Raw genomic sequence first — 23,710 nt, forward strand, 5'->3', positions numbered from 1 at the left:
GAACATAATAGCATGAATAAAGACAATTACGAAATTTACATCAGCACAAAGGAAACACTCTAAAATACCTATCCATGTACGCCCCATATACTACGAGTATCAAATTCATCACTAACAGTATAAGCTACGGAGTACATGACCTCAAAGATCAAGATGGTTAGTACATCCGCTGCTTTCGAACTAGATGACTGGGGTCAAACGCCAGCTTACTAATGTCAGAAAAGATGCATTTAACTGCTACAAGTAAAAAATGCATTTACAGTTTTATGTGTGGTTTAGACTTTACAGAATCCGGTAATATAGTATGGGATTATGTTTCATTATTTGTAAAAGGGTCAACTTCTGGCCCTATAGAAGACTCGGAGAAGAACCAATCTTGACCAAAAGATGCAGGGCAATGCCAAGAATTTTGCCAATAGTTAGAAATTCTTGAGTACTTCTATGATCCAAAAAGTAAATCGAAGATAAAAATAGGTATCCTACTCATGTTTACCGTCATGAAACTGAGCATTTTTTGATGATTTGAAGGTCTCCAGGAATTCCTTAGCCTTCTTAAACTCATCATTCTTTCTCGATTTATCCCAATTATGTTCTGCTGCTAGTATTTCAATGACGCGGGGCAGAGCTCGACTAGCTGCATCAGTATCCAGAAAAGCAAGCCGACATCTCCGAGCTATAAAATCAGTCGCAGCCTCACAATACTCGTATCGAGCACAGTAAGCTACTTCTGCTTCAAGAAAAGGGTATCCGTGGGCAAGGCGCTTGCCCAAACCTTCATTCTGATGATAAAAGAAAAGAAATAAGTACCTCACATCTAAACTAACCAATAAATCTAGCTACATTTCTGGATACAAGTTGACAACTGGAAAACTTTGAGGAGACATATAACCAGATAGTACCGATCACGTGTGTTTTTGTAATGAATTCCCAAATAATTATACCAATTTATGAAATCCATTTGATGCTAAGATTCAGGGCAAAAATAAGAAAGAAGAAATCAAGTAAATGACAAAATATAGGGTGATCAAAGCTTTAACCTGAGCTATTGAAGCCACCTGCTCAGCCAATGTACCATATGCTTGCGATAAATGCTTTGCTACAGCAGTGTCCATGACACCAGGAACGACTCTTCCATCAGACGTCTTCTTCATTCGGACATACTGTTGAGCAATAACAGTAAAATTGGAAGGATCCCAACCATGGCCGCCAGTAAGTATCAAGTTGTGAGTCATGCATTCATTGGCTTTAAGATTTCCGGCCTTAATTGCAGCATCAACAGCATCTTCAGCCATGCTAAAACAACCATAACAACAAATTTAAAAAGAGCTAGAGGGTACAAAGCAGTTTATGCTTAAAACCAGACAAGGGTGAGGCCATGTAGAGCCCAATCATACGTGAAGAAGAGAATAATACATTTTATGAAAAAAAAAAATTAATAAATTCAAATTGATGGATTTAGAAGTATTCTTTCTATAATAATATAAGTAATCCTATCAAAACACGAGTGAGTCATAATAAAGGATAAATTTGATTATTTTTTTAAAATAACATGTTTCATTAACAGAATTGATATGTTTCAAGCCAATTTTGACAAACAACTGACACAAGGAAAAATAAAAAAAAGGAAATGAGTCACAGTTACATAAAGGACCAAGCAGGAGGAAGTGATTTTTATCAGAGTGTCATAATGGAGTTTCATAGAGCAGCAAATTCAAATCCGTTCAGAACAGTGACGGTAAGTCGATTTTTTGATTCCATGGCTACAATACTCTTCATTTCACTTATAGTTGAATTCTTGCATAAGTATGGGAAGTCGTTTTCAATTCATTTAAAGCCAAAAACATGTAAAGCTTTGATGATGAATTAAGTAATAGAGTTTGATACCAAGGCATATATACATATTTCAGTTTTGTATACAGAGAACATTTGGCAAAGAGACTTAGCAAGCCACATCTTTACCCAAGCATATAACAAAATCTAAATCCATCCAAAAGTCCAAGAAAAGGTTACTCCCTCTGTATGACTCAGTTTTACTTTTTTTTAACTAATCATATTGTTGGTGTGACTCATAATCGATATCTCTATGCACAAAGAAGTACAGGCAGACTCAAACGCAGAAAATGAGGCAGTGGTGAAATAGCGAGAGCCTAGAGGAGAACAGGGTTGCGCGCAAGGGTTAAGTGTTGCACGTAGAGTTGCATGTGACTTCAAGGTCTGCGCATTCTCACATGCCCCAATTGATGGTTTTACATCTCCATGGCATTGTTTGTTTAATGTCTCCTAATATTAGGTTTCGCCTTTCTATGGCTACTAGGATTATACTTGGGAAGTAATTCAGAGTTACCTTATGTTAAAAAAGGAGCCATTGGGTGATCTAAGCCTTTAAGCCAATAAAGACTCCTTGTATATTCCTATTGTTCTCTCCAATTCTCCATTACAGTGAAGAAAAGCTCTCAAATCTCCCACCTTGGAGTAGGTCTAGTTGATCAAACCACGTAAATCCTCGTGTGTTATGATTATCTTCTTTACTGCTTTCTCACTTTTATTATATCATTGATTATTGCTCTACACAAATCGAATACAATGCCGCCTATTTCATAACACATACTTTTGAGCAATGTATGAAAAACCGTTAATATCATGTAAATATCTTTAAAAAATTCTAACTAATAATAATTTCATAAATGCTTAAATATACATTAATGGTCAAACTTAGGGCATGTGTGCCAAGGCAGGAAAAAAAATATTTTGTAAAGAAATGTTCCCTTAGATTTCTCCACTTCCACTCAACAACACCTCTTAGTAATGAATGATTATGAAAAACTAAGACGTTTTTGAGAAGGAAAAGCATGTTTATGGACATTATTGTCGTGGGACTTTCTTTAAATATTACATTAAAAAAAACATGGTCTCATGAGGCAAACCAAAAGGTGGCCTAAAGATGTTAAAAGCTGTATTAATATTTAATCGCAACAATTATGTCATGTTGCTTCTTTTGTGCATCGCATAAAATATAAGTTTTACGGTGATAGGTTATATAAAAGCAGCATCTCGCTAAAAGCATCAGAACACAAATTCCACAGCAGAAGTCAGAGCTCACAAAGCATATGCTTTAACTCAAAATCACAAATATTGCCCATATCAAAGACTTGGAATAAAAATCCACAGCGATACGGATACTTAAGAGTCTTAGATACAAAATGAAAATTGAAGAGCAAAATTTTACCAACAAATAAAATACCTTCTATATGTGGTCCATTTTCCACCGGTTATGGTAACCAAACCAGGGAAATCTTCACAAACAACATGATCACGAGATATGCTTTCTGTGTTCTTGGCTCTTGGATCAATAGCCAACGGGCGAATGCCACTCCATGCAGAAAGAACATCTGTTCGGCGTACCTATTCCAAACGAACAGAAAAACAGAATAACTAAAACTAATTTTTTTTGCCATCACCAGCTGGTCCAACTCCAAGAATCTAGAAACTATAACTATCTTAAGAATGATATCAATTTCATGGGCAGGTAGTAGAAACTATTAACTATAACATAAAAATGGAAAAAAAACTTCTATATTAAGATATCAAACAGAATAACTACATAAAAGAGTAAATAAGGTGAATCATCATGTGTTTAAACGCAGCTCAACTATCCTATCCACTAACAACAAAGTTTAAAGACTTCAACGATACAGAGGTGGGTAAGGATTAGAACTGGTTATTGGGTAGGGTAGCCCAATGATAATAGGACAGGGCCAAACATAAAGAGTTTTTAATGGACAGGGCCTTTAATGAACATGACCCTTATTGGGTAGGGTCATTATACGGCCAAACTATTTATGCAATTTAATAAATAAAGAAAAAAGATAATGTAAAAAATATTACATACATAGATAATTTCAAATTCATATATACTTAATAATGGCCTTGTCCAATTTAATAGTTTATTGGCCCGCCCATTATCAACCTTTTATTTACCCACGACCCGCATTGGCCCAACTTATTATTGGCCCTATGAAATTAGACCCTCATTAACCCGCACCCGCCCAATAACCAATATTGATCCTTATGGAATATCCTTTCAAAAAAAAATGAAGAACAAACCGTAAGAAATCAATCTTACTTTCCATGACTTTGCTGCCAATTTGCATCATCTTAAACATAAGATCAAAATCAACCAAAAGAGTAGCATTCTAGAATTTACACTAACGGTGTGTTTGGATTAAAGGAAATGGAGGGAAAGGAAAGAAAGAGAAATGGAGAGATGGAGTATCTTTTATTTGGATAGCAAATGAGGAAGAAAGGGAATTGGAGGGGAGAGAAATGGAATGATTAAATGGTAGGAAATTGATCCCTCCAACGATGGAGAGATTTGAAAGGAAAACTCACCATTCTTCCCTCCCCTTCCTTTCCCTCCCTTCCTCTTCTCCTCCTTCCCCTTCTTTTCGATCCCCTTTCTTTATCCAAACAAACTGTAACGCTTTGTTTGGATAGAAGGAGATGGAAGGAAAAAAAAGGAAAAGAAAGGGAGGGGACAAACTCTATTGTTTGGGTAAAGGATTGGGGCAAGGAAGAGAAAGGAGAGGGAGGGTCCATTTTCCCTCTCTCTTTAATAAGCATAATCCCTCCAAAATTGGTAAGATTTGGAGGGAAAAAGGAGCTCACCTTCCCCTCCCTTTCTTTTCCATTCTCTTCCCCTTTCTTTCCGTCCTTATTTGTTATCCAAACAAAGTGTAATGGCTAAAATATAACTATCTGTATAAGTTATGAAATGTTTGGCTAAACACATGGATAAAATATATGGTCTACCTTCATCCAACACAATTTAGATAATTAAGCATACTTGTTAGACATATGAGATATTTTCATATGGTTTTGAGGTAGAACCTCCTTAGTCGTATAAAATGGACAGTTGTGACGGGTGTAGGCCAGGCCGTTTATCATGGTATTAGAGCCCAGGTTTATTGGGCCGTTCTTAACTGGGTATTCGTTCCTTCTAGTGTGCTCTAATTCTAAGGACACTCACAAGTAAGGGGGAGTTTTGAAACTCATTGTAGCCCACTTGTGAGTGTCCCACATTAGAGAAAGAGGAGATGTGGTTCTACTTTATAAGGTAGAGAAGTAACTCCTACTATTGCCAATTGGTTTTAGTATGGAAGCTCTTAAGCCTTGTTTGTAGACCAAACTCTCCTCCTCTTTGTTCGGGTTGCCAGACCCATTTTATATTGTTTCGAAATTTAATATGGTATCAGAGCGAGACCCACAATATGGGACCTTAAATGGCTAAAGTTCATTGGCCAAGAGTAGGTCCATGTAAGGGGAAGTGAAGAAGCACTATAACCCGAAAAATCACAAGAGACAAAGTTAAAAGGGACCTTACATGTGAGGGGGAGTGTTGAAGAATAAACCTCTCAAGTGTCACCACATGTAAGTGTCCCACATTGGTTGAAAGAAGAGAGAGTTAAACACTTTATAAGGCTAAGGGGCTACTCCTCCTACTGCTATATGGTTTTGGGATGGAACCTCCTTTGATCTTATGAAATGAACTCTCTTTCTCTTGGTTTGCGGGCGCGGCCCAGACTCGCGTTTAACAATACTCCAATTGTACAGGATAAATAGTCACACACTCACACTGTCCCAACTCCCAACCTTCCATGATTAACAAAAAGGCACAATGCTACTAATTGTCCAATTGAAATTGTTAAGGGTCTGTCCTATTTGACTCATTTAGTATGAACTTATTTTATAGGAACTTATTTTGTTTAGAGTAATGGGAACTCAACAAAATGTTACAACTTTTATTTACATCAGTAGTTGTAAATCTTGTAATTGAATTTTTTTATAATTGATCGGTTATAACAACAAAAATGCAGCTCTTTGTTACAATTATAAAATTTGGAATTTCAATTTAATTGATCTGAAAACCAATTTCTTAATTATTACATTCTAACAAATCTAATTACCAACTTGATAAAATTTGGAATGTTGTTTATATGTATAAAATATGATAAGATTGATAACTAAATTTTTAGTAGATAAATGTACTCCCTCCATTTTTATGTTTGTCCCATTTGATTTTTGCACTGATTTAATGCAATGTTGTAATTAAAAATATCTCAAGCTACATATGATAAAAATAATATATACATATATAAAAATTTACTACGTATATATTACAAATCGAGATGTATTTAACAAAATCCCACATGACTTTTTATTTGAATTAGAAAAAAAAAAAGTTTAACTTATTAGATTCTATTTTCCATGAAGTCTCTCAAGATTCCAAATGAGACAAACGTTTGGAAACTAAGGTAGTACATAATATTATATAAACATATTTTGTTAAGATTTATCTTAATTAATTTTGTCTAAACTTATTTTGTTCGATAAATTAACATAACTTATTTTGTTTGAATTAATCTAACCTTACTTTATTTGAAATAACTCAAATTTATTGCAAGTTGTCTATGATATATCATAAACTCCACTGTTCTTATTCATACAAAATAGTCATATATATATTATTATGCATCATCATTGTTTTCTAATGTTTCCAATGAAATCTTTTAGTCAACATATAATTATTTTCCAATTTTGGATTTCAGTGAGGACTAAAGCAATGACTCAGGTTTGTTATTTTCTGCTAATTAAAAGGCTAATCAATTGCACTTCAGACCAAAATATCATGCAAAAATAGCATACTATAGATTAATGTTTGTCCTATTTGAAATCTTGATAGATTCCATGAAAGATGAAATCTAACAATTTAACATTTTTTTATACTTCCAAACATGGTCATGTGAGATCTTGGTATATTCATCTCGATATTTAGCCTTTAAATATGACTTTATTATATATTTTTTAGTATATAACTTGAGACATTTAAATTACAATATTGCATTGCAAACTGTACTAAAAGAAAAAAGAACAAAAACAAAAGGTACATAAAGTTGTACTATTGTACTAGGCCTAAAAAAGGAATGCTATCATATAGGTAAAGTTATCTACATCTAACCTAGTCCCGGTACCCCAAAACCTCACTTTAATAGAATCTTGTCAACAGTAATTGGGTTAATCATTGGCACGGCATTGTGTTGCATCACCTAGGTGCGTGCTTCAGACATGCCTACAGTAATGGACAGGAGGACCCCAATTAGTATTTAAAAAAGCGTGCCTGAGGTAGTGAGGTGCAAGGAGTTAAGGGTCATGTGCCTTTAATAATCTAGCATCTAGGCAAAGCGGTTTCAATGAAGCGAAAGGCATACAACAGAGGTGCGCCTAACGCGTAGGGAACTCCAAATCACCATGGTGCGCCTAGAGCTTTTTTATACATTTGACCCCAATCAATGTAACAACTCTATTTTCTTACAGCACAATTCACTATTGGTGTGTTCACACTTCACGCTGAACATGCAGTGATATGAACATGCAGTGATATGAACGTGCAGTAATCACAAGGTTAAACCTATTAGACTAGCTCTAGAAACATGTGTAAAGATACAATGACGCTAACCTTGATGCAGAGGTAATCAGTGAGAGCATCCAATATGAATTGAATCTCATCCTCATGTGGTTCTGGCAGCATTGTGATGGCAGTATTAGAATCTGTAGTCCCTGCTAATGTCCTTCCCAGCCATGGAAGCATGAATACAACACGTCCATCCTTAGTTTTTGGAACAATTAACCCCATCCCTTCTGGAGAGTAGTAGTCAGGGAGAACAATATGTACTCCGCTGCTAGGAGATATCATTGGTGGCGCAGCCTTATCAGCCAGTTTCCGAACAAAGTCACAAAAAGGCCCAGCAGCATTTACCACAACTTTAGCATATGTATCAAACTCCTCACCTGATTAACTAGCATGTAAGAATAATACCAGAAACAGTTTATATGCATTATTAACAAATTAAATACGTATATGCACTACAAAATGAGAATATATAGAACTATTCAGGTTTTTCCATACAAAGTGAAATTCCTTGGAGATGTCATAGCCTCACATGAAGTAAATGTGAATGTCGGAAGGATTAGCTATTGCAGTCTTTAGGGGGTTACATCTAAAGTTCCAAGGCCTAGAGCCCTAGAGTCATATGACTCATATCCTATTTAAATCACTGTCCTTCGTGGTTCCCTACAAACCAGAGATGTCACCCAAAAGGCCAAAACAATGTACCTTAACCCATCAAATCAACCACTTCCTCAATCCTATCCATGAATACAAACAGAACCTCCAACAATTTCCACTTTCTTGTTATTTTATTTTCAATAGCACCTCCCCAGTCCTTGCAGCCTGCTGGAAACCTTACAAGCAGCATACTCCTCTAACCCTTCTTCTACCATTGACAACAACCCTCAAACCTGATCTCCTTTACAAAATGTACATTCTAATGTGTGCAAAGGTGGCACACGCACTTAACCTACACACAAAAAAAAAAAAAAAAAAGGGAGGGGGGGGGGGGACATTCTAATGTGCACAGACACAGAACCTATACAAAACAAAAACCAAAAAAAAAAAAAAAAAAAGAGGAGGAGGAGGGGTTATGAAAGTGAAGATAAAAATCACAGGCAAGTGGAGAAAGAGAGAATCACAGCAGTGACCAGTAAAAAGTGTGCTGGGACCATAAAGAAACATTAATTAGTCTTATGCAATTTTTCAAGTAAGATTGTAAGGAGATAGAGATAATGCTTTGATAAGAAAGGACAATTGCATAGGGATTAGAAGCCGCAAATTGATAGAGTACAATCATTTACTAGTAAAAAGAGCTTGTACACTAAACATTAATAACTTTGTTGACTAAAACAATCCAACAAAAAAGTTACATCTCAAAGAATTACTTCTTTTCATGCCCACAGTACCAAATAAAATAGAGAGAAGGAAAAGGCATGAAAGATAAGCTGGTTTTACCAATCTGGACAGAATTCGATCAAAAGATGAAATTCTAAAATCATGAAGAGGATATTATACAACAGTTAAATTTAATCAAAACAGACTTCTGTGCAACTGTAGATAGTTTTGGAAACATGTGAATAGAATCTATCATACATACCAGAGAGATTGTCATGTATTCTTGCACCAATTATCCGCCCATCAGCTTCATCCTTAAGTAATGAAACAACTTCAGCATGATTTAGCACAGAGGCACCAGCTAATGCTGCTGTGCATGCCAAACCAACATTAAGTCGAGAGTCATTCATCTGCCCATCATAATACACTACAGTGCCCTTCAAACTTCTATCATTTCCCATTCTTGTAAGAGTGGGAAAGAGCTCAATAGACTGTTGTGCTGAGTAATATCTTGATAGATGTAGCAATCTTGCCCCTGCAACTAGATCGTATAGTTTCAATCCCGCCCAGTAGTATACCACTTCAAACCATCCAAAGCATGGGGTCATGCATGGCAAAGAGTGGCACAGATGTGGAGCATTATCTATCAGCTGTTTGCGTTCCTTAAGTGCATGGAAGACAAGTTTCAGTTGCCCATAATCAACATTGAATACAGCTTTCTCAAGGTAGCGTACACCTAAGAATAGTTTGACACAAGTATGCAATAAGTAAAACAATCACTGCTATGCAAAGAAGAAGTGAATATTTTAAACTTAGAAAAATGAACAATATGTACGCCGCCTTTTACCCTTTCTTCTATATTTCCCATCAAAAGAAAAAGTTCAAACTAAGGGCCCACCCAGAAATTCCTTCGTACCAAGAATTAAATAATTTATTTCTTTGTTAAGAAAAGGTATACATTAACCAACCAAGAAAAATATTGCAGCAAAACAAGAAGCAATTCCTACAGAATAACCCAAAGACATAAAATTTGTTAAATCTACCAAATTACATCCTTAAAAGCCAGCTGCCTGCTAGAAATCAGGTCAGTTCCTTAGCTAAGTTAATTATTTAGACAATTTATGCGATTATTAATGAACAAATGTAAGAATTAGAATAATTAGAAGGTTGGATATAATTAGTATTGATCAGATAAGTCAAGCTAACTACAAGTAACCCCACTTCAAGGGGTGGATTCCTCCCAGTACAATTCTATTACTAAAATCAGCAAGCCTTTCCATACATGCACCTTCACCTATTTATATTTTATAGCATCAGATTCTCCACTTTCTTGGCAATCAGAGCTCACAACTTCTATGAGTAACTTCATCACAAAAGATCTTCCTAGCACAAGGAACATACGATGCATATAAATATAGTCATCAACTAAAGACGCAATGTGGTGTCAACTTGCTTTTCTCTTCTCACACTTGCTTTTAAGCTGACTCAGAATTCTGTTAATTTGACAGCAGATTGTCATTTGGATAATGATTGTTCACCAAGGTGAATTATCTAACAGGTCCACCAATTCAACTTCTGATCCTTAAAAATGCTTTCTTTCATCAAAGGAAAGAAAAGAACTTCAGCAGGGGATGGCTCTAGTATTTGTATTTCTGATAAAATAATTCCCAGCCAAGTGATGGCACAACTCTCAAAAACATTTCACAATGTTTTGAAACCTTAAGAAAGGTTTATATTAACCAGAAATTTAATTGGATACATTAAACCCTTTGGCCTCCTTTATTATAAACAGCTAAGAAGTTATTTGGATACCCCCGTATGATAAAATGGAGTGTGAACTGCAAGGTAGATAAGCTAGCCACAATCAAATGCCAGGAGATTTAATTTTCAGAAACACTTATCAATAAGCTAACCCTTCTAATTGCTGTCAGATGTGATGAATATATATATTTTTAAGACACTTCCTCTCCCTACAAAAACAAATTTTCCTTTCAGTCTTCAAACACCACCAAGATTAATTAAATCAGAAAAAATATTCCACCATAAGACATTCTATGAATACAAATCCAAATTTTCTTAACATAGCACGGACAATTCTGGACCTAAGAAGGTCGTGTAGAGCACATAAATCTCTTGCACAAATTCATGAACTAATTTTTTAATTAAGCCAAAGCTCAGGATCAGCCACTTCTCACTGAAGCAATCTTGTTCAGTTTCATTGGCTGCCACCAAACATAAAAACTTCATAGCACAGGTAAAGTATTGACTGATCCATATCAAGTTGATGCAATACTGAAAGAGCTATACACCGCAAGTGGCGATTCTAAAAGCTAACAGGCTAGACTCATATAAAAAGGTTACACTTAAAAGCATTGTATATTTGTATAGAGGACTATAGAGTACAGACTTTGAAAATATTGATTTCACCAGCAATAAATATGCCACAAGCAAATGTCTCATTACCTTAGCAGCTTCAAGAGGCTAGCCAAGATTTCAACTAAATTACACATCATAATTCTTCATGGCGATTTGAGACACAAATTGTTTGTAAATACCAAAAGATGAGATTGTGAGAATAACCCAGAGAAATGACATCTTCAGGCTCTCGAGATCTGTGTATCTAATATAAACTAGCCTTGAGGATATTGTAACCAGGCAAGTTGAGGGATTCAAAATTCAGCGTTTTGCAGAGTCCAAAAATTGATCACTTTTTTTTAATAACCTTGGGGTGGTTAAAAATATAAATAAAATTAAGTAGCACTCAAACAACATTTGCATAATTTTTTTTTAGTAGAAATAGAAGTAGGTCAGCTATTTCCTTAAACTAAAGTAGAATGTAATACCACTAAAGTTCAGTTGTTCACCAAGGAGCTACTCAAGGCGAGGATAGCAATACAAATATCAGTAAAAGTTTATTGATACCATATTTAACACAATTAATGCAACTCAATGACAAAAGGAAAGGTATAAGGCTGTAAGCACTTGATCAGGTAATCCTGATGTTCATATAGTAGGCAAAGTAATTTAAGAAAAAGTAATAGACCAAGTTTACCCTAAAAAATCAGTGTTAATGTCAGTTCATGCTTCCTAGGCAACCTCATATTCATGCATTCCAGCATATTCTAATCTATGTGGCAGAAATTGCAAGGCATGGTATTATATGGGCATGTTGTCCTCTTTCAAGGAGGTCTACTACAGGCTATATCATCTAGTTTCAACAGTATCTAATTGTGGGAACTTCAAGCAACTAGTTTTTAGCCAATTACTCCCTATACATAATCAAACAATATAGCAATGCTGGGGGAGAGAGGGGGGTGTATGACATCATCACACCTTCCAGCTTCAGAGGGGGAAGGGCGTTGGAGATAGCAGAGCAGCCTCAACCAGCAAAAACAATGCGCATATATAGATATTATGTATTTATCTCATTACTGCATCCTTAAAAAAAAGGCTGAAAGATCTACTACTGCAAGCTTTTACCCAAATAATAAATCATTATTCCCATTGATATATAGCAGTCAACAAATAATTAATCGCCTTTACTTCATATCTTGATAAATAGCCTCTTCAACTTACCACCGACTAAAGTAAAGAGTATGAATATAGCCTAAGTATTTCGAGGGATCTTTCACTAAGCTCCTGTCATATATGAGCTCATGTCATATATGAGAAACTAGGACAACGCAACAACCATTTCTCCATCGAGGGGGCACTAAACAGAGAGCATTGAATTCTGATCATTTTCCTACCGCCTAATATACTACCACTATCATTCAAAGTACCACGAAAAGGGTCCATAACCATCCAAAGCACAACTACGAAAATGTACCACCATAACCATATGAGAAACCACCGCGCCTATCAAAAACATCACATACCCATGTTTTCTACCCGGCCGTATCGAAATCAATTAAAACACCCCGAAAGTTACCACCTATTTCTCCCTGTAACGACAGATCATTAAATTTCCAAACACCATTATAAATACCGACTACCCGAAAGTGACAATCACAACCAACAAAATTGACCATAATTCAATTTAACGATCACAACACAATCAGTCAAACTATAATTCAACATACCAACAAAATTGACCAAATTAAAATTCCAATGCAAGTACAGAATACATAAAATCATAGATTACAAAACGCCCAACAAAATTGACCAAATCAAATCAAACACAATAAAATCAAAAACTAAATAAACAATTAAAAGCAAGCAAATAAAAATCAATTAAACAAACCTCCATGAATTAATTTAGTAGACCTAGAAGAAGTTCCAGAAGCGAAATCCTCCCTCTCAACAACCCCAACACGAAGACCTCTAGTAGCAGCATCAAGCGCGACACCGCACCCGGTAGCACCACCGCCAATCACGAGCACATCCAACGGTTTGTCGGCGGTGGAACCGGACAACGCCGACATTTGAGCCCGTCGAGGCGGAACGACGGCGTTTGCGTCGGAAACTTTGGCCAGAATTTCGGGTCCCACCGTAGTTCCGCGGTCATTTCTGGAAGAAGAGACTGTTAATGTGATTGTTGCGGCGGAGGATGCGGCGGCGATGGCGGCGATACGGCGGAGACGGAACGCCGTTGAAGCCATTGGTGATGGAAATGGAGGAGAGAGAAAGTGTGGTAGGAGAGAGAAAGTGATGGAGGAGAGAGAAAATTGATGTGAAATTTTAGATTTTTTTTAAATGGGTTTTTGGGGGATTGATTTGACGATTATGCCCTTATAATGGTGAGAAATTGAGAGTAGGAATGAGGGTGTTTTGGTAATTGTGAAGGTGTAATTATACAGTCAGCAAAAAGGAAGGGCGAGTATTTTAGTTCAGGTATTGAATATTAAGGCGCAGGTCCACCAGTCATGCTTAAAAATTTGAATAGAAAAGAATTGAATGGGATTAGGCCACGTGTGTAGCTAGTTTCGTAACGCGCCTATCAATTTATTATCCAGGCCGCGGATCATGGATTCATTGAATAAAATAACATTATTGTAAAATTTAGAGGTGTCAAACCGCCCGAAAAAACCATCTGTTTTGTATTATATAGATTACTTAGAGCAAGTTTAGCATGGGGTGACATCATCATTTTGGGTCTTAAGACCTATGTCTAAGATTTTCCCCATTTTTCTTCTAAAATCTTAGACAAGTCTCAAGTTGAGTTTTGAAATTTCAAGACTCAACTTAAGACTTGAGTGGAACCCACCTTATTTTTTTTAATTTTTTAATTTTTTTTTTACATTTTCCTACATATAATTACTCATTGCAATGGTTAGTTGAACTCAATAACTATTTTTTTTAATTTTCATCCAAAACCAATTCTCACATTTTCCACCTCCACCACTTTTACAGCACACCCAAAGCCACCATTTCTACATCAAGCACTGCAGTTCATACATGGCGGAACCTAGCCAAAACTTTGACTTGAATTCCTTAATGAATTTGATGCAAAATTCTCAATTTCAAAATCTAGTTTCTCAACAAAACCAAAATCAAAATTATGAAATTTTCCCTGTTCAAAATTTAGCCAACTTTTTCAATGTTTCATCTCAACCCCAATCATCTCCAAGCATGACTCTAAATAGCGTGAATTCCAATTCTTCACCCCAAATGTCTGACTCTAAATAGCGTGAGTTCCAATCTAAATAGCATGACTCTAAATAGCTTTGTTCATTAATATTGTTATTTATATAGTATAAAGAGAATAAAAAAATGTCATATATTTGAGTCTTAGTGAGTCTTAGGGCTATAGTGATAAATTTAGACAAATCTTAGTGAGTCTTAACAAGAATTTGATGACATCATTTTCAGTGGGGACCACCAAAAATGATGTCATATCCAAGTCTTAAGACTTGGGGCTAAACTTGCTCTTTTAGCCAGTGTTAAAAGGGTTACCCGATCACTATTATAGAGGTTACTTGATTAGTGTTGTAGGGGTTCTTTTGTTTTTTTATAAGTGGTTACACGGTGTGGCCATCCACACACAAGACGGGCTGTAAAGTTTATTAGTGGTTGATCTGAGCACCTGGTAAAATTAAAAAAATGAAAAAAAAAAAATATACTAGTTGTAGACACCCATTTGTGTCTCCCCAAAACCAAACCCGGTGATGAGTACCTTTCACGTCAAATCGTAATCGAATGAAGTGAAAGTGTGGAAAGTTTAGTGTTGCGGATAGTTTTAATTTCTTTTCTCTTCTCTCTGTTTTTGAAAACTTATTTTAAGAAAACAGCCAATCCAGTTTGGTTGGTCCATGATATGAGTCCAATAGTGGTGTAGTTGGATGGGGCTTGACAAGAGCTTTCCAACGATATATTATAAGCCCAATTCCGATGAATATTGAGGAAGTTATGGCCAATTTACTGAACTGGGTCGGGTTTGAGCCTTATATGCGGACCAATGATCTAGAGGAGGGCCTAATATGATTTATCATTCCTAATGCAATTAGGAATGGTTTTAGTCCTCTAGATTCTTCTAGAAGGTTCTTTTCATTCCTAATTCAATTAGCATTGATAAATTGACTTTTGTTGACTTTTCAGAGTTTTAATTAAAATCAAAGAGCATTTTTGAGGAAAGATACGATTTTATCCTCCTGTACGACATTTTTTATCTGATTTTAAGAAAACGCGTGAATTTCCAGGTCAGCGTCAAACGCCAGCTGTAGCGCCTGACGCTACGCTTGGCGCCTGGTGCTAGCCTTGGCGCCTGGCGCCAGGGTCAGCGTCTAGCGCCAATAGCCAGCGTTGGCGCCAACCTTGTTTCATGTGCGCCAGACTCTGTTTTGATAATTTTATCTTTTTGGCTGATTTTCTCTATAAATAACTCCGTTTTCATTCACCTACAACCAGTTTTAACGAATTTTCATTCATCAATTCTCTCTCATTCTCCTCTATAATCATTCACCAACTCTCATCAAGATTCTCTTGATTACTATTTCTCTCTCTCTTTTTCTAAACTAGCCTTTTACATACAAAATTCCGCATTCATTAGATCTAGAATCACCTAGCCATATTCGAAGTTGCCTTCGTCCTAGACGTGAAAGGTTTAATTTCTGAGGGTTTGGTCCCAAATCTCTATTTCAATTATTTAATTTAATTGTTTGATTATTATTTTCCTTGAAGTTACTAACGTGTGTATTTTGTTATTAGAAAGAGGTACGAGGCATCAAAGTAAGTACTTTAATGGTTTTTATTGATGTTATGATGTAGAGTTCATGCTTAGATTGTTATTATGATTCCTAGTATCATGTCTAGGGTAAATTTAATATCAAGTATGATTAAAAGTGCGATGCTTCCTATGTTCTTCTTAATATTTATGATTGTTAGTATCATGTTAAGTTTAAAGATTTGATTTTTATTGTTTAGTGACATGCTAGGGTTTGTTATTAATCTTGTTAGTATCATGCCTAAGATCTTGATATTATTATGCTTTAACATGATCTATGACTATTTTTATGATTTATTATTATGATTATTTTAATTATGATGATTATTATTATGTTGCTTGATATTCATTGTTATTGCTTGATCACACCTTTTATGCATGTTTAAAGGGAATTGGTATTTGTAATCACGCTTAATAAGATAATTAATAATCTTGTTAGGGTTAATTTGATTATAATTCAAGTGATCGTCAATAATAAATTTATTTGTGCATTAAATTCAACCAACATAGATTAAACAGGTTTAGGGTAAACCTATTGATTGCATGTTAGTCAGAAAGCGCACATGAATACGATCAGAATAAAGTAGAGGCCTATTATTAGGGCAGGTTCAATCTCTTTTAGGTTGGATTTGTACCTTCATCCCCGAACCCTTATTTGGTTCAAGACCTTATGGAGTTGACGATCTCCTGGATCGTTAAGGGGTGTAACCTTCACTCTGTGAACGGTTTACAAGTTCCTAAAACTTGTTGGAGACTCTTTTGCTCTATCTTCTTTCCCTTTGGACGCCACCGTACTTTAGTGTATGATCACAGTGGGGTTCAAGCTAGGGGATTAACGCTTGAAATATTCCCTACACTAGTGTTTGAAAAAAAAAATATTTCTGTTTAACAAAGGAACATGTTTGTGTTTGACAAAGAACATAAAGTCATTACTAGAGAATATGATAGTATATTAAAGAACATGTTTTTTTTCATGGTTACTCAAGTGAATAAATTTAAAATTTTTTTTATGTACATACATTAAAGAAAATATTTTATGATATAAAGAACATATAGTTTAAACTCAAATAACATAATATCCAAATTTAAAAAACATATTTTAAACATGTTCTTTATAAATGTCTATAATGTTTTTTTTCGCCCATGTTCTTTAAAATATGTATAATGTTCTTTTTAGAAGTACCATGCGCATAGTGCACCCGAGTGTAGCCTCAAAATCTTCATAAGTTTAAAACTGATCTAATTTGACTCCAAAATTTGAGACTCGGATCAAATACGATCTGTAATCAACTTAAAATCAATCGAATCTGATCCGTTCTGAACTTAATCGGGCACTAATTTAACTCGACCTAAACTCAACTCGAAATCGATTTGACCCAACTTTAACTCAAATCAAGGAACTAATTTATACCGACTTGAACTCAACCCGACCCAAAATTGACTAGATAAATACTCAATTCAATCTGATAGGTTCTGACCTTAACTGATATTAAAGTGACCCGATTTTAATACTCAATCCAAAATGACCCAACCCGAATTGAGGCGGGTCAAAAGGGTAATCTTGACCCAAATATATCCGACCTGAACAGACACGACTCGTCGTGGGTCAATCCAAACTTCATTCTCTTACCTAAATTGACACCTCTAATTTTAATACGGGGTAACTTATTATGACATGTTTGGATTGGGGGTAAAAACTAAGAAAAACACGATTAGATGTATTGTTGTAGGGAAATTATGTGTTTATATAAATGAAGTAAGGTAATTCGTGACATAAAAAAATAGAGATGGAGGAATTATTACCCTCGTAATGAGAGTAATGGTTGTCCACGCTCCCCCTAGTGTAACACTGTGACTATTACCCCCAAGATGAGGATAATAGTCCCCTTTCTTCACTAAAACAATTTATATACACTCAGGTGCATGTGCACCCGAGTGTATATAAAAGGTGTTGTTTCTTCACCGGCCTATCACGTACCAAAGATGGGCATGGGCCGTGTCGATACGTGGGCGACACGGGCCCGACACGATTGTGACACGGCATGGCGGCCCACTTGTGGGCCTTGGGCTGTGCCATGAACAAAAAAATTGAAATCCGGCACGGGCACAACGGGCAGCACGGTCGTCGGCGGGTTGGCATGGCCCACCAGCCCGGCACGACATACGGCACAATTTTTAATTATCATTAATTTTTTGTATTATCGATTTATCGTACCAATAAAATAAGTTATTCATCAATTTTTTGTGTTATCGACTTATCGCACTCGTAAATTTTTTTAATTGTATGCATTGTTTTTTTTTTTTTTTTTTTCTATATTAATAAAATTATTTATAAACTTAAACATAAATTATTTATATAAACTTAATTAAATTAAAGTTGTTCAAAAAACATATATTTAGCATTAACATAAACATAAATTAATGAAATGATTTATATAAACTTAAGTTGTTAAAAAAAAAGAAAGTATAAATCGATTTTTTTTATATACATATATATTTGAAAAAAATTCGTGTTGGTCTGCTGCCCGGCATGGCACGGCCCGCCAAGCACGTGGGCCGTGTCGTGGGCTGGGGTGTGCAAAATTTTGCATGACACGGTCCAGCACGAGCCCCACCCTGGCACGGCACGATGCCCATGTATACCTATCACCACACCATAACCATATAAAACTCCTTACAATTACACCATCACTATCTCTTCCTCCCCTATATTCACTTTCATTTTGATATGTTATTGTAATACTCTCAATCCAAGCATGCCCATAACAATGATTTTTTTTTCAATGACAATCAATTTCCTCAATTCATTGAAAAACAAAAAAAAAAAAAAAAACCAAGGTGTAATAAGTTATTTTAACAATAGTCAATAATTACCTTGTTTTAAATTCAATTTATGAAGTATAACCTTTAATTACTTTTTTTTTATATTTTTGTCAAGTAATACCTTTAACTATGGTACCTTAATGACGGATTCAGCCAAAAGTCAAGTTCCACGCGTTTAATAAACTTTTATCTTTCCACACATTTTGGCCACAATGGAACTTGTGAGAGTCACCTATTGTATAATAGGGAATTCAAATCATCTGTAAATTAATTGATTTAATTCTACCATCTTCTCGTTCAATCGAGTGCGTCACACGCGATGGGGAAAATTTGAAATAAAGTCAAACATTTAGTGCATTAGAAGCAAATTTTGGGTACAAGAAAACAAGTTGCACAGTCTCATACTCCATAAAAAAATTTGAACTTTTTACTTGTAAAGCAGAACAAACACATATTGCACAGTCTCATTAGGGAAATTTCACAAGCTCAAGATTGGAGACAAATTAAACTACTCATTGTTATACATAGAGGAAAAAGGTTCTACATTTCATTAAGTATTAGGCTCACTATGTAGAAATTTCATTTGATTTTTGAAAGCTTATGCCTCAATTTTATCCATCCATAACACACATCGAAGACACTTCCCCTCGATGAGCAAATCGAAGGCCTTGTTGATTTCCTCGAACTTCATCTCATGCGTTACAAAGTCATCCAGTCGCAGTTTCTATTACAATAAGTTAGCAGGAAATAATATGTCAAATTTGTAAGATGATGTAGCAATTTATCTACATTCTGATCATAATAATAGGTAGGAATTGAAAAAAAAAAAATTGTGTGCATTACCTTATCCAAGTACCACTTAACTAAAGTGGAAATGTCAGTTTTGGCTTTGATACCTCCAAATAGTGAACCTGTAAGGATTTTGCCGTTGTGTAGCACGTCGTGAGAGCTAAGACTCAATTTTGAGTTAGGCTTATCGACTCCTAGGACCACCGTCTTCCCCCAACCCTGGCACATTCAAGGTTAAAGCGTTAGCCTTCCATTTATGACATCAACGCACGCTTGAAGCATAAGGGCCAAGTGATCAACTACCAGATCACAGCAATTACTATATTCGAATTGGACTTATTTAAGGCTAAGTGGCATACATGTTAGACACCTAACATTCAGTAAAATACTCGTAAATTAAAAGGTGAGTGCGTTTTTTTTTTCCTCTCTTTGGGCCCTACTTCACTATTGTGTTTACTTATTTTAGTGAAAAAATATTTCATTGAAATTATAATGTGTTAAGTACCTAACATGTTAGATGATTAAAGTTTATATTGTTACAATAATTCGGTAAAACCTGCTTAGTTGAACCTAAAACCTATTATAAATTTCCCATTATTAGGTTGAACAGAGAGAAGAACCTTTCTGCAGCAAGCAAAAGCTTCTTCCACTAACGATGACATGCCCACACACTCGAAGCAGAAGTCTGCACCCCCATCTGTCATCTCGTTAATAACCTGTTCAGTATAACAGCATGTCAGAACCACATTTCACACAGTCTATTTAGGCAAACATCAGAGTAGTTAGACTTATAAGAGATAAATGAATTAAGAGTCTGAACGAAGAAAGAACAATCAGAAAATATGTAAACATCGGCTAGCAGGTGAAAAGAAAGGATTGAAACCGTGCCTCACTGACAGATTTAGTTGCATTCTCCTTAGGATTAACAAAATGTGTAAGTCCAAATTTCTTTCCTGCAGTTTATAAAGCATGATGAAAGCGAGACAACATTTATAAGATCATCTCATTAAATCAGCTTCAGATACAGATAAATAACAGGAATGCAGGATAGATGCGAAACAAACATGTAACACGAAAGAGGGAAAGGTTACCTGTTTCAAATTTAGAAGGATTTACATCTACACCAATGATTTTAGTAGCTCCACAAAGTCTTGCTCCCTCTGCAACCTTCATAAGAACAATAAGACCACAAGATTAAGTCCTGCCTCAACCCTTGGTTTGTCGTAAATTAGAAGCAAATAAGTTACATACCGCTAATCCAATTGCACCTAGACCAAATATAGCAACTGTTGAGCCTTCATCAACTTGTGCCGTTTTCCAAGCAGCACCCACCCCTGCAGGTCAAATTTTTCTGTCAGAAGTTTCAAGTTGGACGTGTATGTTTTAGGCTCATAAAGCACGCGATTCCAAAGCTCATAAATTCCCTTTACAGTATAATGAATTAAGCTTATAAGGTCTAAGACTCAAAGTCAAGTTATGGTAAAAAAAAACACTATGTTACTCAGACTCAAGTACTTATTACCAAGTAGGACTTAGCTATAATATGAAAATATCATGTTTATGGTCCTAATTGAAGTGTCAATTAAGTGCCTATACAAATATCGACATGTATGTCAAGGAATAAATATGGTATACAAAGTAAAATGAAGAATTTGAGTAGTAAAGTACTGTATATAATTAAGGTATAAACACATTGACCAAGATTACCTGTGGAAACTCCACAACTGAGAAGGCAAGCCCTGTTAGGCGGAATTCGTGGATCAACCTTGGTTACATGAGCAATATCCACAACCGTATACTCAGTGAAACTCGAAACATGCAAAGAATGGTACAAGAAGTCTCCCTTAGAATCTGTAAATCTACTAGTTTCATCTCTTGGCATCATAGCTGATAACTTAAATGGCAGCGTCGTACATAGATTGCTCTTCTTTGATTTACAGTCAGTACATTCTCCACAATTTGCCAAAAATACAGGCATAACAAAATCTCCTTCAGCAAATTCTTCGACACCTTCACCTACACTCTCCACGATCCTATAGTGCCAGTGCCAAAAACAAGTGTTAATAGCCAATTTTCGGACTCAAACTCCAGTTATCTTACTAAATTTTCTAGCATTTTCTGTGAAATGAATATAAAACATATTTCTAGGTCTTAATTATCAGGTTAAGCTTTTGGTTGAGATGATCCACTAACATAGTATTAGAGTCAGCATGACATAAAGGTCACGGGTTCGAATCTCATCCACCCCTCACTTTCAAGTGGAAACGAGCTCTCGTGTGAGGGAACGTGATAGAGTATAAAACATATTCCTGTATATCATTCATTCATTACTCTTATTTAACTTAATTTGAAAAATTTTGGGGCATGATTCTCACAACTTTAGCTTGAATATTGCAAACACACCAATTGTGAATTCTTTCCCTAGCAACTCCTATCATCTACGTAATGTGAATCTATAATTAAACTTTAAAAAAAATTCATTGACACATAAATATATCTTGTTTAACTTATTAATTCAAAGATTACCATTATTAAACTTTAATGAAATTAATTGACGTAAACATGTCTTGTTTTTTGAATTTATAATACTAAGGAGTAACATTAATTTGATAAGAAATTATAAATAAATAAAAAAAAAAAATTTAGTTTATACATTTTCCTTATTCGTTGATATGTAGAAATTTTATAAATTATTGATTTAATGAATAATGATTTTCCAACTTTCGATTTGTTGTAATATAAAAAGAAAATATACAGTTGGCTTAAAAAAAAAAAAGAAAATATACAGTTATTAATAATTAATGAAATATGTGTGCATACTTATGCTTGAAAATGATAATTTAAGCTATGGTATAGAGTAAAGATATAATAAAGTAATCAAAAGAAAAATTTGGAAAGTAAATTTAGGCGGAAAATCATTTTACCACAGAATGACATGTGTCATCTGAAATTCGCCTTTAGTATAGGTTTATTCATTCATTGATTGATGATGATTATTGATTGATTGATTTCTTTATGCATGTGATAGATGACTAACTCAACCAAAAGGTTAAGTTGATAGTTGAAGTTAAACACGGATTTATACGGTCTATCATACCCTCTTGGCCTCTTATTGAGAGTGGGCTTGAGAATTTGAGATGTGAAGCAGCTTAGATCTATCTATACCCTAGGTGAAATAAATTTCACTTAAAAAGAAGGGTAGATGAGATTTGAACTTGGACATTTTACGACCCTATCAGTAGGTAGTACGGTAGTAGGAAAAAGAACTTCGTACAGATCAAACATGTGACTTTACCCTTACTAGCCAAGACCAGTAGATGCAGCCAAACATAAAATTCATATGACTTACCACTTCTTTGCATGTTCTTATTCAAGCGGATTACAAAATGACCTTTTTCTCCAAACACCCCTCTATGTTCTTCCCCACCCATTTATGTCACCATCCAAAAAAAAAAGGTAAAATAAAAGAAATCTAGTACGGAGTAAAAATTATTGGCAAATAATGAGTGAACAGAAGAAAAAGTTAAGAAAATTACCCAACAGCTTCATGACCTAAAATTCTTGGAAAAAATCCTGGAGGATCCTTAAAAAAAAAAAAAAAAAAAAACATATAATCAACGATCATAAATAGATAATCACTCGTGTTATTAATATTTTAGTCAACGCTTTTCATGTACATAATTGAAATACGATAACAAAAAGTTTAAAACATAAAAAAATGGGAGTAGGAAATAGTATGTACTTTCAAGCTCCATAAGGTAAGATCACTGTGACAAAGAGAAGTACACAGAATTTTAATGCGAACTTCATTTGATTTTGGTGCTGCAACTGTCACTTCCTCTATCACTAACGGCTTCCCTGCTTCCCTGGCTACCGCAGCTGCACCGTTTCAATCATTCACAACCATAAACGACGAGTTTAATTAATAATAAGATAGTAGAGTGTGGTTGATCAATTAATTTACTATAAACCGAACATTTATGACTTAATTAATTAGTAATAGTGCATATATTATTTTGAGAATGATTTTTTAGTATATATGATTTTACATACCTTTGCAAAGAATGGGCTTCCCAATTGATGATGAAGATGGCATGATTGATGTTTTTTAATTTCCAACCTTTTTTTTTTTTTTTTGTGATGTTGATTCTAAG

At 35.1% G+C, this 23,710-nt stretch overlaps 2 protein-coding genes across 2 annotated transcripts; both read right to left on the minus strand.

Annotated features, from left to right (window-relative positions):
- On the minus strand, positions 1-13,423 carry LOC145638821 (glycerol-3-phosphate dehydrogenase SDP6, mitochondrial-like). Its single transcript, XM_081689861.1, has 6 exons — positions 13,026-13,423; positions 9,045-9,518; positions 7,514-7,845; positions 3,242-3,402; positions 1,038-1,293; positions 1-779 (listed from the first exon to the last, which is right to left on the minus strand). The coding sequence occupies exons 1-6, from the start codon at positions 13,381-13,383 to the stop codon at positions 480-482; spliced, it is 1,881 nt and encodes a 626-aa protein (XP_081545987.1). The 5' UTR covers positions 13,384-13,423; the 3' UTR covers positions 1-479.
- Positions 13,424-19,186: 5,763 nt separating this feature from the next.
- On the minus strand, positions 19,187-23,710 carry LOC145640799 (alcohol dehydrogenase-like 7). Its single transcript, XM_081692033.1, has 10 exons — positions 23,610-23,710; positions 23,299-23,435; positions 23,093-23,139; positions 21,264-21,589; positions 20,808-20,890; positions 20,648-20,723; positions 20,445-20,509; positions 20,177-20,272; positions 19,611-19,775; positions 19,187-19,491 (listed from the first exon to the last, which is right to left on the minus strand). Exons 1-10 carry the CDS (start codon positions 23,650-23,652, stop codon positions 19,366-19,368), a joined length of 1,164 nt encoding a protein of 387 aa, XP_081548159.1. The 5' UTR covers positions 23,653-23,710; the 3' UTR covers positions 19,187-19,365.

The sequence above is a fragment of the Chenopodium album genome, chromosome 7, assembly GCF_948465745.1.
Source record: "Chenopodium album chromosome 7, dcCheAlbu1.1, whole genome shotgun sequence".
In the NCBI taxonomy this organism is placed as follows: domain Eukaryota; kingdom Viridiplantae; phylum Streptophyta; class Magnoliopsida; order Caryophyllales; family Amaranthaceae; genus Chenopodium; species Chenopodium album.